The 14,045-nt window shown below is 33.8% G+C and overlaps 2 protein-coding genes across 2 annotated transcripts; both read right to left on the bottom strand.

The window, feature by feature from the left end:
• Positions 1-434: 434 nt before the first annotated feature.
• On the bottom strand, positions 435-9,927 carry LOC114723358 (TMV resistance protein N-like). The gene is made up of 8 exons (XM_028909554.1): positions 9,362-9,927; positions 5,919-7,026; positions 5,384-5,659; positions 4,442-5,281; positions 3,821-4,215; positions 3,468-3,552; positions 2,836-2,889; positions 435-560 (listed from the first exon to the last, which is right to left on the bottom strand). The coding sequence occupies exons 1-8, from the start codon at positions 9,859-9,861 to the stop codon at positions 435-437; spliced, it is 3,384 nt and encodes a 1,127-aa protein (XP_028765387.1). The 5' UTR covers positions 9,862-9,927.
• A 2,580-nt stretch (positions 9,928-12,507) lies between these two features.
• Positions 12,508-13,002, bottom strand: LOC114723357 (TMV resistance protein N-like). Its single transcript, XM_028909553.1, has one exon. It carries the CDS (start codon positions 13,000-13,002, stop codon positions 12,508-12,510), a length of 495 nt encoding a protein of 164 aa, XP_028765386.1.
• Positions 13,003-14,045: the final 1,043 nt, after the last annotated feature.

Genomic DNA, 14,045 nt, shown 5'->3' with positions numbered 1-14,045 from the left:
TCTATACTTGTGTTCAACTCTAATGACACTAAGTCGATGCAGATCTTTGGTTGTTATGACTAAACCATTCAGGACTTCCACATAATGCGTTCAGTTGATTGACGCTATCCACATTATGCAATACAACAAATGCTTTTATGTTGGGAAATCTTTCTTGAATTATTCTTTTCTCTCAGTCAATGTTAGGTATCTTGAAAACTTCTATTTTAATGATATAAAAAATGAGTTGCTTTTGCAAATTAATTAGGTTATTAAAATGTTTTGAATTTTCTCTTATACTTGCAAGAAAGCTTCTTGCTCTTATTAGTAACTTATAACCAATTGTATTTGTAAAAGGCTTTGGCAACTGTAATTTTGCCAACGCCTCCCATCCCCCAAATCCTGTTGACAAGAGCTTTTTGGAATCTCTTTTTGGACGATTTACTTGCCACTTTCTAAAATCGAGGCTCTATTCCCACTGGATGCTCAGCAACAAACAATTGTCCAATATCTACTTTCTCTAAAACATCCTTCACACGGGTATCAATCAGCTTAGCTTCAGACATGTCAATAATGAATGTCTGTGAAACAATATAATCAGCCACATAAATAGCACCGTTATCAGAAATAAAACCAACGAGACTTGCTTTTAAACAGAAGAATTTTAGTGCGCCATGAAGAATAAGAGATGGACCAATTTAGCTATTAAATATGTATAAGCATCGTCGGAAAACTTTCGAGTGTTGGATAAATGAGTGGGCATTAACTGCTGGAACGGGAAAGGAGAGGGCTTCAAAAGAAGGCCAATGGCACAACAGGGCTATTGGAGCTCTGTTAACACTCAGTTTTTAGCTCTGCATATATTTTTAATTGTCTGCTCATATTTAGCACAGAATTACAGAATTACATTACAATTAGTTATTTGTCCAAAAATTGTTTCCACCTTATGAAAAAAAGTTATTTGTCCAAAATATTAGAATTAAGTATTTGTCCGTGGCTGCAAGAGCAAAACAGGCAACACAATTATAATAATTACTCCAACATTTTCAAGTGCACAATGAATTTATAGCGATAGCTTTTAAAACTCACATAAATTTATTCTAAAAATAAAAATAAATTATACAAACTGCATTTGATTTTTTTTAAATGCATAAATTTTACTTTTATTTTCTAGACATATATAATTATTCACTCATATCGTATCTTTAGTGTTTTCTCATTCACTCAATAATATGAGGTAACCTGCAACTGGGACGGGTTAGGACTAGGCAATATTGAGTTAAAAAGACTTGTGTGATGACCGATTGTCTTCTATAGCCAATCATAACCCAATATAATGAATTGACAGATTGACTTGTCAACCTACTAACTATTATATACTTTTTTTAAAAAAATTAATTTTAAATATTTTTGGGAAAACCATATTGAAGGTACCTATACTTTCTCTTTATTTTTAATTTGGTACCTATGTATTTTTTTCCCTTTAATTAAACATTTAATTTTATCTTTTTAGCAATATTAGCTCTTATAACTTTGTTCTATTGATATTTTTAGTCTCTACATAAGGATTAATGATGTTAATAGAGGAAAAATAAAGATTTAATTAAGAATAAAAAACACATAGGTACCAAATTGAAAATTGAAAAAAAGTATAGGTACCTCCAATATGGTTTTCCCAATATTTTTTATACAATATAAATAAAATATAATAATTTTTTTTCAAATATTTGATTAAAAACGCCAAATAGATAATAAGTATTTTTTAAAAAATATTTAGATAAGATATAAAATATAATAATAATAATAATTAATAATTATACGTTCCTTTTGCCCCTACCTCTAACTCTATCCAGTCAAATTTTTTGCGCATGCCGATAAAGAATGATGAGGACATTGCAGCGTGAATGCGGGAAAGGTGACGAGGTGAGTGTGAGAAAATAATGGCAGATCTTGACCTAGATGATTTTAAGTATGGTATTTGAGTGAATAATTTTTGCTTTATAAGACGTGGGTGGCCTTTTTTTTTTTTTTTAAACCTTTGTAGTGTATAGGTAGATTTTCCTTCTCGGACTCTTGTAAATGAGTCTTACTCCCTTCACCATCATAGAGCAGCCAGCTGTAGTTAAATTAATAAATTTATTAAAAAAATTAAATTAAATTTCTAAATTTTAGTATATTTACAATAATAAATCATATCTTGCAAATTAAAAAAAAATTATATGACATTAATAATAATAAAAAAAGGCTTACAATGTAAAAAGTACAGCATTGGAATAGAAATGAGAACATCAGGTAGCAAAATGTTTATAAGTGACTATGCTGGTAGTGAAAGAAAGCTAGCAGACCAATATCTTGTTGAAATCCTGCTTGCAGCTCTTGGGGGAAAGTCTTTTGTTTCCAGCTATTGAAAGGTAAAAATCTTTAATTTCAGAGGATAATAATCCATATTAATAAAGCTCGAAGACATCCAAGTGAAAAATCTCATCCAGTTAAATCGTAGAGACATATATATGCAAAACAAATTTAATTAATATAGTTTACTTGTTCACTGGTGAAAATAGGATGCAGGAGAGTCTGATATGGGAATAAGAAATTAATGTTGGAGAATAAAGAACCATTTGACTTTGCCGCGTTAGTATATTGGTATTCTTTATGTAGGTTGCTAATTTGCAAGGGACTCTGACCACGCCTATATTTAAACAAATAGCACAGCAGTACTTTTATTATGCCCATGGCTGCCCTTGTGATCCATCAGAAAACTAACTAAAACAGAGCAAACTCTGTGCATATCTATCTATCTTTGTGATCCTTTTATACATGGGCCATTCCAAGGTGTAATATTTGTTTTAACATTACCCTTTCAGTATCCTGTGTAAATTTTTGCAGAACAAAGATTGAAATAAAGTCAACCTGTCAAAGTAGTAAAGTGAAACAAGAAGTCATTGATGAAGTTATTTGATACAGGAGTTACCTCGAAGGACCAAAATGGAATTTTACTTATCGTTTGATTATGATATTCAAATATAAATTCAGGTTCCCTTGTTATAACAAAATAAAAACGCCTGCATTATTCTTTTATCTTCTTGACAAGGCCCCCAACATGTGAAGCCACCTCATTGCATTTGCATTTAAACTGCAACGTACTTGAAATTAGTGGTGCAAGGTCAAGGTTTCTGATTCTACTGTGCTTTTCTTGAAAAAAACTGTTTAAAGGATGATAACTGCTGTTCAGAAACGTGTTTCTTGAAATTTATGGATTGATCTCAGATTTTATATTCCATGTTTGTGGTAGATTTCAAATTGGTTACTTTGACAATTTAAAAATCTGAACTTCCAACATTCATATTGTATTAAGAGAGTTGATCTTCAAATCACGATGTCGGAATGGAAAGCTTTTATCGGTCAATAGATAACTTAAAAAACAACAATAATCTTTTCAAAGTCCAATTCACCCATCTGAGTCTTCACACACAAGCAGTCAAACACACAACATTGTCGAACATATCACGACAGATTTTGAAAGGGAAATGACTGTTAGGATCAGCTTTAGCAGGATAATGACAGTTAATGACCCTAAAACTTGAAAATGCCAATTGAAGATCAAGGTCATTTACTGATTAGGAAAATTCTAAGAACCAAATTGCCCCAGCTGACTTGTAAAAATCTTGGCTGAAATCTGTGGCAATTGGCAGTTTCAAATTTTGGGCTCATCAATTGTCATTATCTTGCTTAAAAAGCCCGTAATCGTTATTTTCCCTTTCTAAAAATTACAGCCTACCACAGAAGTACCGAGGCTATATTACAAACCGGGATCAATTTGTGCAACAATTATTTCAATAACCTGCGACGCTTAGAACCGTCATAAATCACGTACGCTGCAATCTTCTTCACATGAAATTGAGGCCCAATACTTATAATAAGCTGCACGATATCACCAAGTTGAAAACTTGAAATGATACTCTGCCATTCTGCATCTTCAGGGAAAGTTGCTGGGTCCCCCTTCAGTAGTTTAATCGCATCCTTTGTGTGGTTAATGATTAGAACATTTATGAGAAATTGAGGCCTTGTGTCATCCATACAAGAATACCCAACATTGAGAAGCACCGCTTTCAACTGACAACCTATGACTTGTGGCACCTTCAAAATTACGGAGCAGCCTTCACCCTTGAAGACGAACCAATCAGAATCCTGATCACCAGGTAGGTGAGAATCATCCCACCCACCATACTTCCATCCCTATATTGCATCAACACAGTAACTAAATAATAATGTGCCCAAAAACGAAAAGAAAAGAGCAGAAATCTTTATTAGAGCATGAGGGAAGTAATTGTTCATGTTTCTGTTTATTATTGTCCGTAAACGAAAGTGAAGCCTTTTCATCCTTATATCAACACATAAAACACACACACACACGCTAAGTATAGCTTGGAAAAAAACAAAAGAAAAAGAAAAAGAGACAAACCTGTGAAATTTCCTCTTTTAGCAACTCTGCTTTGTCGCACTCTCCCAGTTGAAGTAAAAGAGAATTGACGGAATCTGCTGACCTTGCACTGTGAACTTGGTCATCATGGCCCTTAGATGACGCAGAAGCTTCCATTATTAAGATCTCGGGTGTATCCTGAGTTGATTTAAATTCCATAAAATTTTTCTCACACAATGCATCCAAAAGTTTTGCCATTCTCTGATTAAATCGAAACTGTGATCGACATTGCTCCCACGTACCTGGAAGCTTCACAAGATCGCCCAGAAATTGACATAGACCACGCAAGCCACTATTCCATCCAATTGAGGCAACTATAGATGATACGCCTTGCACAGATTCTTCAATACGGGATGGAGGAAAATCATGAGGTGACATCCAAGACCATATGAGAGAAGGAAATATATCTTGCCCTTTTCCTTCATGACCAGCGAAAGATACATCTCCACGCTTAAGCCCTTCCAATCTTGCTAATGACTTGGGTAGTTGTGTTATGGAAATGTTATCTGCCATAAGAGTCGTCAAGGACTCCATTTGCTCAATATCTTCTTCTAAATGGTCAATCAATGAACACCCAGAAATAATGAAAATCTTCAATGATTTCAACTTGTAGATGCTTCTAGGAAGATCTTTGAGACTCTTGCAACCTTTTAGATTAAGATGAAGGAGAGTTTTTAGATCCCCAATGCTCTCGTGAATTAAAATCAAGCTCTTACAATCTTTCATCATAAGCTTTTCAAGGTTTGGTAGATATGTAAAATCAGGAGTTTGTATCAAGGAAGATGAATGACTGAGATTGAGTGTCTTCAACATTGGCAACTTCTACAAAACATGCATGTGAAGAATTAGAAACTTTAGACAAGAAGAATTATATTGTGAGTGTTGTTGATTGTCTTCATAGATCGTAACAACAGACATATATACCTTGGACTCTTTCCAAACTACTTTGAGATTGCTATATTTGAAGTCAATAGCAACTAGTTTTTCTTGGTAAAAGTTGTTTGGAGTGTATTTTGATGGAAATCCATGCCACCGAACCCACTTCAGCTTTTTGGAAAGATGTTTATAATCTCCTTTAAGATTGACATAGTCTAGTTGGAGCAATCTGAGTTTCATCATCTTCTTAAATGCCTTAGAATCGATGGGATCTCTATGGTTTTTTGGTACCATCAGAGAGATACCCTCAATAGCTTTAGTTCCCTGTAAATATTTAGGAGAGAAAAAAAGTTATAAGCAAAGAAGAACATATGATAAATGTTGAGAGAAAGCCAATCAATAGCCAATACGTATATATCTCTTGATCTTGCTTTTTATGTACAAGATTGCTATGACAAAGGCTATGCAACACGTATGATGTGGCAATGAAAAACGAAGATGGTAATTGTATTTTAGAAAAAGATAATGCATCCCTTGACATCAAAACTTGAAAAATAAATCAGTATATTAAGAAAATTCTTACTGCATGATTTGTTAACACATCAAGCACATCTTCTTGAGACCATAGTCTGCTACGTTTCTCAGGATCTTTAGGTGGGCTTCCACGGATGATTTCTTTTCCCATTTCTTGTAATAAAGCATGCATTTCAAGCTTTTCATATCTACCTACTTTCACCAGGCTCCGCTCTATGAGGATCTGTAATCCATTTTTTGCATGAAGTTCACAACCATCTAATATCTGTGTAACATAGTTGCTGTCCTTGTTGATAAAAAAGCAACATATGTCAAGGAAAATATCCTTTTCTGTATGGTCGTCCAATCCATCATAACTTATTTTTAACTTTTTGTGTACATCTTCCTTAGGAATCCTTTGTAGTTTGGACAATGCAACCTCCCATTGTGTAATTTCTCTCTTATAGAGATAAGAACCAAGGACTTCAAGAGCCAGTGGAAGTCCATCACAGTAGGCAACTACCTCTTTAGAAAATTTTAAAAAGTCTTTAGAGGGTTGTGGTTGCTTAAAGGCATGCCAACTGAAAAGCACAAGAGACTCCATTCCGCTCATTTCTGTCACTTGATACTTATGGTCAGCATTAATAGCATCAAGCAAACGTAGATTTCTAGTTGTTATGAATATTATACTCCCAGGACAAAACCAGTCAATACTCCCGCAAAATGTGTTCAGTTGATTGACACTATCCACATCATCCAATACAACAAACACTTTTATGGTGGGAAATCTTTCCTGAATTATTCTTTTCCCTCTATCAATATTAGGTATCTTAAAAAAATCTGTCTTAATGATATCAGAAATTAATTGCTTTTGCAAACCAACTAAGCCATTAGCATCTTTTGAATTTTCTCTTATATCTGCAAGAAAACTTCTTGCTCTTTTAAACTTACGACCAATTGTATTGTAGATGCCTTTGGCAACAGTTGTTTTGCCGATGCCTCCCATCCCCCAGAGGCCTATGATAAGAGGTTTTTGAGATCTCTTTTCTAACCATTCAATTGTGTATTTATGAATCCGTGATTCTATTCCCACTGGATGCTCAGCAACAAATAATTGTCCCTGGTCTACTCTTTTAGAAACATCCTCAACAATAGTCTCAATCAACTCACTTTCAGACCTGTCAACATTAAATATCAATAAAACAATATAATCAACCACATAAATAACATTACTGTCAAAAATAAAACCCACAAGACTTATTTTTAAATAGGAGATGTTAGTGGACCTTTGAGAGTAGGAGATGGACCAACTTAGCTACTAAATATTTATAGGCATCATAGGAAAACTTTCAAGTATTGGATAAATGAGTGGGCATTAATTGCTGGGACCGAATGAGGGAGGGCTTCAAAAGAAGGCCAATGGGTGTTGGAGCTGTATGTTAACATTGCTCAGTTTCTTTGTAAGTTCGTCTAATTTAATAATTTCAACTTACAATTAGTAAGATCTACATTATTAATAAAATATCATAGATATCTTTATACGCTGGGCTTCTCAAACATATCTGCAGCAATCAATCAACAAATTCTTTTTTTTTAAACAAGATATGAGAACCTTTCCCTTAATTTAGGCATATGTAAATAAACAAACAAGGAAGGGGACATCATATCTGTAAATTTTGTGGAGCAAATTTTATACACAACAAAAGAATAAATCAGTGTTATCATAAAATCAACTTTATCATAACCACTAATACAATTATCCAGCAAGTAGGTGATATTTATACTATCTGAATTACAATTAACAAGGCAAGTAAATGTAGTCCCGATGCACAACTTATTAATAAAATAATCTAAGAGCATGTATATAAATAATGAATCACAATTAATTAAGAGCCATACTTTGATAATTCAAATCTATTAAACACTAGAAATATATATGTGTGAATGCAAGTTTGTGATTGACACAAATTTCAAAATATGAAAGAGATAAATTTTTTTTATTATTGCTTGTATAAACCTTGTTTTCAAACTTTTTATAACTACGCTTATATTAAACAAAATTAGGAACCAAAGAAAATAGTCACAAGTATAATTTAAATAATAAAAAATTTAATAAAAGTATTTATTTTCAATAATACAAAATAATGTTGAAAACATTTTTTCTCTGAAAATTTGTTTCATTAGAGGAACCAAGACAAAACAAATAACAAATGCAACTCAAAAGCCACAAATAACAAATACAGCGTAAAGGCCACGAATAACAAGCACATCGTTATGAATATTAGGCGCAGCACAAATGCCACGAAGAAAAAGTCCATATGCGATGAAGAACAAGCACAACACATACAGGTGCCATGGAGACCACGAATAACAAGCATGGCACAGAGGTCATGAATAACAAGGGCTGTACGCTAAGACTGACAAGCATTGTGTCTAGTTCCTCTGATAAAAGGTTTCAGAGTCTTATAAGAAATCATTTATCTCAATAAATGAAAACTACTCATGTATATTATAAAAATTCAATCTTATTATAGATTTGCAAAATATTCATAATCCATATCTCAAAACTCCTTTCATTAAATTTATACTCACATCATTTAAAGATACGTATATAGAACAAGGATATTCAATTAAAAGAAAATCAATATTCATATGAAAATTTCAGTTACGACAGTTTGTTATCAACTTCTATTATAACTTCATGTTTCTCATGCATTTGCATATACACAAAGTAGCACCATGTTTCAAGCATGTATGTAAACATGAGAAGTAAACATCAATTGTTCAATTATTAATGATAGGCAGCAGGTAGCATGCACTTAGGCTTGAAATGGTATTCCCAGTCAATCATTCAAACCAATGCTTTCCATCAAAATCAATAATAATGGGAAGTTATATCCAAGAAATTTTTTTAGTATTACAGCACAACTCAACTCAATACCATCCTTCATTTAACAAACACGTAATATGCGTTAACTCAATCACATAAAATCAGTTTTGTATCGCATAAACTTCCTTCCAACAACTTCCAGACACCTTGTTATATGTTATTGCTTGCTCGAACTTATTAATATAATAATCATCATCATCATCACCTTAATGATAAATTATCATGAGAAAATTAGCCAGAAAGACTTGGGAAGAATCGTGTTTATTGGGGAAGTAGCTTGTAAGAATTGTAATTATTTAGGAGAAGCAAATATCAAAATATAAAATTTAAAATATTATATTGTCTCTACCCAAACATATTACATTCTCTCCTGCATTCAGAATTTTTGTTTAAAAAAATAAAACTAAAATTTCTCATCACCCACGTGATTGTATTATCTATGCAAGCAAAATGTCGGAGAACATAGTTATTTAGGGTAAATACAACTACTATCCGGTCCTTATTTTGCAGCAACTGGGGAAATTTTTACACACAACTTGAAGCCACAGGGGAATGTATTTTGAGTTTGACAAATAATCATTTCTTTTTTTCTTAAATGAGAGTTGGTTTAATTAGAGTATTACCGATATGCTGAAGATTTAAGGCCGGAAATGTTGGCAGCTTCCTTGAGTGCCTCCCTCCACCGCATCACCCCATCATTCTCCCTTCCCAACCTTTTTCCGTGTCGTTTCATTGCTTTACCATAGCTGCCTCTCTGATGACGAACATCAGACGGATCTACTTCATAGAATATGGGGATAGCCACCTCAATTATTAGACTTCTTCGACACTCCATTATCTTCACCAGTTCATCCAGACACCACCTGGAAGCAGCATACTTTGGAGAAAATATTACCAACGCAATTTTTGATCTTTCAATTGCTTGCATTAATGAGGCAGAGACCTGTTCTCCCCTTTCAAGCCCTGAATCGTCCATGAAGGCATGGATTCCTGACCGTCTTAGAGCCCTATAAAGATGAGAAGTGAAACCCTGACGTGTGTCTTCACCTCTAAAACTCAAGAACACATCATAATTGAACCATTCATCAACTTTTGGTTCATGAACTTGTGGCTCTATTCTCATTGGATGCTCCTCGACCAACGATAATACTCTTGAAACTTCCTCAACAATTTTCTCAAGCAGCTCACTTTCAGACCTGATGTCAACATTAAATCAAACATCCGGGAAACCACAATTAGCACGCATCATTACTAGAAATAAACCAGCAAATAAGGGCCTGTTTGGGTATCCTAAAACCGTGGTTTCAGAAGCACTTTTCCGCAAAACGAGATAATCTCCTCCACATATTTACTTCGTAATCCGTAAAATCACTTCTGAAACTATGGTTTGGTTTCTATCCAAACACACCCTTATTTTCAAACAGGAGAAGTTTATGGGACCATTAAATACTACCTTCTGTCCTCATTATTATAAGACCCAGTTTGTGGACTCGGTCTTATAATTAGGACCGGAGGTAGTATAAATACAGGATTAAGACTCAAGTAATTATTTGTCCTATATTATTGTCTATATATTTTTTTTATTTTAAATCCTGATTTCTTCAACATTTTTCAGTGCCCGAATTTATAGCTGTAGCGTTTGGTTGTACACTGCTAACTGTATAATTTTGTGCTTATATTTGTTTCTTGCAAGCAAAAATTAAAAAAAAAAAAAAAAGTAGATGCGTCTAATATCTTGGTCTTTTTCCAGCACCCTAAAATAATAATATCAAGGTGTTAGATATACTAAAAAAATAAAATCAGGATGTTTGAAGTACCATAAAAAAGATCCGGGTGTTTGATGTATCGGAAAGAAAGATCAACTTCTAATTTTTTTAAAAATAATTGGATGGGCTCATATTTTAATATTCTTTTATAAATCTCGAAAGCCGATGGGACTTTGAAGTTTCAAAGGTTCTCTGGTAAAAAAAAAAAAAAAAAGAAGCTTCAAAGGTGGCAGTTTAGTGATCTACTCATACACTTTCAATATATTTCATATAAAGAAGAAAAATCTTAAATTGTATTAATTATTTTTTTAAATATAATAACTTTTCAACTTTACTCCTATTTAATATATACACCTTTTAAAAAAATAATCATCTATACTATAATAAATCAAGAATAAAATAATATATTTATATTTAAAATTTAATAAGGTGACTTTAAATAATAAAAAAATCTCCCTCTACCTTATCAATAGTTCCAAAAGAGTAAAAGCTGAGGCAAATTTAAAGATACCCAAGCATAATTATCTTTTTTTTTTTTCACTAAAAGGATAATTCCAACTAAACAAACAAAATACAGATACTAAAAAGACCCAAAGAGAAAAACCAATAGAACAGAGAGCAAATACCATAAGCAAACCAAGAGAAGAACAAAAGCCAGGACAACGGAAGCCTAAAACTTGTAGATAGGGGTTTGGATCCTCTCAAAATTCTTCTTTTTCCTTATTAAATCTAAACTATCTATTATTTGATCCAACAGTAGAGATGAGATTCTGATAAGAAAAAGAGAAAGAAAAATTTTGAGAATCCAAACCCTGTAGATTGAAGGTGAGGAAGCCAACTTTCATTTCACCATGATCAAACAAAGAAGCAATAAGGGGTGGTTGTCCTTAAGACGCGCTCTCCCGAACCCATTCCCTTTGATGTCAATGCTATAAAAAAATTAAAAAAAAAAAAAAAAAAAGAGCAGCTCCCAAAACACCTTTCAAACAAGAAGGGTAAAGAAACAAGGGAATAAACTCCAGCAAACCAATAATCATGGTAGAAAGAAACCAGCATCCATCACAAATAAAATCCCACAAAGAGAGGCAACAACCCACAGACTCCAACAATAAGAGAAACATAAAACAAGACACCGAAAACAAACAGGGGCAACCAAAAATCTAGATGCAAAACCACAGAACCCCCTAAGAAAAAGTCATAGGAGGACCGCCCAAAACAGTAGACTAGCTATGTGCATCTTCCATCTTCCCTAAACTCATATCAAACAAGAGATTAGCCCATTCATCTTCAAAATTTTCAGAGAAAAGAACCCAGCGAAACCCATGTCTTCCATCAACAGCTTTGAAATCTCGACTTCCTTCTCCTTCGCTCACAGAGATTATGATACACAAAGTCGAAGCCCCAAGCACAGAGGAAAGACAGCACTCACTTCCTATTTCAGATCCTCGAACAATACGTCCCAAATCCCTAAAGCCCCATCGCCGAACACCCTCCTTCCGTCATCAATCGTTATCTGATGCAAAGAACAACCGAAGCCCCTTCTCCCATCACAGAACGATTTGCCATGAAAACGAACCAACGAAGAAGACGCTTCAACACCCCTAGGAGAAACCCCAGACCTAACACACACAGGAGACGCTACTTTCTCTCTCGACCGCAATTCTAAGAATACCCAGGCATAATTAAGCATGAAGGACGAACCTGGAATTAAGACGGAACCGAAAAGACCATCTCAAAGCGACATTAAGTACGATGTTCCCAAGTAGAACGTTACAAAAAAATGAAGAATTTATGCAAGCAAACATGTCCCAAGTAGTTCCAAAAAGCAGAGAATTACTATGAAATAGAAAGGGGTTAATCCAACAACCTATATGGCTATATCCAATTTCTCATGGCACTTGAGTCCGTATGGCAAGGTATTTTGATTTGAGTTCGACCAATCATCATTTCCTCCTTCTTCTTTTTTTTCTTTTTAAACGAGAGCTGGTTTAAATTAGAATATATTACCGATCTGTTGTTAAATGAAAGCCGGTAACGTTAGCAATTTCCCGGAGTGCCTCGCTCCACCGCAACGCCTTGTCATTCCCCGATTCCAACCTTAGCTCGTGTCGTTTCATTGCTTCGCCATATGTGCCTTGCAGATGACGAACATCAGACGAATCTACTTTATAGAATATGGGCATAACCAGCTGGGCTAGCCTTCTTCGACACTCCATTATCTTTACCAGTTCATTCAGACAATATCGGGAAGAAGCATAATTTCGAGACAAAATTACTAACACAATTTGTGATGCTTCAATTGCCTGGAAAAATGATTTAGCAGAGATATCATCTCCCTTCTCAACGGCTACACCTTTCGTGAAAGAATGGATTCCTCTCTGTTTCAGAGCGTTATAAAGATGACTAGTGAAACCGCGATGAGTGTCTTCGATTCTATAACTCAAGTACACATGGTAAGTCCAGGAAGAACTGGGAGAAGAAGAAGAAGAAGCAGCCATGGCTTATGGGCGGAATCAAAAGGCAGCGCACTAACAAGCTTCAACGGATCACAATTTTCACTACACACCGCACATACACATGTATATCGATGCCTGTTACGAGAGAGAGCGACTTCATAATAAACTAGAATAATTTAGTTATTCTATCGTGTTAATAAGATCACCACTTCTTAATATATACAATTTTATTTGGTTTTTGTTTTACTCCTAAATATAAAATCTCAATATATTTTGTCTCTTATATTTAGTTATTTTTTTAAAGATAGTCTTTTAAATAATGATATTTTTAACTAATAAATTTGAGTAGCAAGAATATTTTAAGAAAAACAATACATATTTATTACAAATAATAAATTTAACTTATTTTCTTAATCCATTTAAATTAATTAATTAGCTCTTATATTTAGAAATAGAAATAATAATTTTATAAAATTTAAGATAAATATGAAAGAATAGTTTTGTCTCAGTTTATACACGAACGTGCTCATTTAAAGTGCTTCTAAGTTCTAATGGCTCCCAAATACCCCCTCGGTCATACACAGTAATTATTCATTTGCAGATGCAAAAAATGTTAAAATAATTACTTAAATAATTTTTTACTAATAAAATACTACCTCCGGTCCTAATTATAAGACCCAGTTGACTAATTTGAGGAGATTAAGGAAGTAAGTTAGGTTAGTTATTTGTAATAAATAAGTGTTGTCATTCCTAAAATATCCTTGCTAATTAAGTGTATTGGCTAAAACTATCATTATTAGAAGGATTATCTTGGAAAAAATACATAAATATGAGAGACAAAATAGATTGGGGTCTTATAATTAAGACCAAACTAAAAGTCAAACAGGATCTTATATTAAGGACCGGAGGTAGTAGCTTTTTCCGTAATTGTTGACTTGACTTGGATGGACTACTTATCGTTGAAATACAATCATCCGTTGTCACAAACTCATGCTCGATTTGAAATTATCACCCAAGCTTGAATCGTTTTGCGCATCGAGCCAAGAGTTAATTAAGGGTGTGTTTGGATGAAACCAAACTGTGGT

Source organism: Neltuma alba, unplaced genomic scaffold (assembly GCF_004799145.2).
Source record: "Neltuma alba isolate B1F8T4 unplaced genomic scaffold, ASM479914v2 tig00012135_pilon, whole genome shotgun sequence".
Classification (NCBI taxonomy): Eukaryota; Viridiplantae; Streptophyta; class Magnoliopsida; order Fabales; family Fabaceae; genus Neltuma; species Neltuma alba.
Note: the sequence above shows the minus strand (reverse complement) of the source record. Positions and strands in the feature narration are given on the sequence as shown.

What these genes read in the sequence shown, in the direction of transcription:
- LOC114723358 (XM_028909554.1), bottom strand. Translation starts at nt 9,861, where the DNA reads ATGAGAATAGAGCCACAAGTTCATGAACCAAAAGTTGATGAATGGTTC. An exon ending in GACGGTTCTAAGCGTCGCAG is followed by an intron (nt 3,553 to 3,820) that starts GTTATTGAAATA and finishes TTCAAGTTTTAG; the next exon opens with GGTCATTAACTGTCATTATC. An exon ending in GTGATATGTTCGACAATGTT is followed by an intron (nt 2,890 to 3,467) that starts GTGTGTTTGACT and finishes CTACTTTGACAG; the next exon opens with GTTGACTTTATTTCAATCTT.
- LOC114723357 (XM_028909553.1), bottom strand. Translation starts at nt 13,002, where the DNA reads ATGGCTGCTTCTTCTTCTTCTTCTCCCAGTTCTTCCTGGACTTACCAT.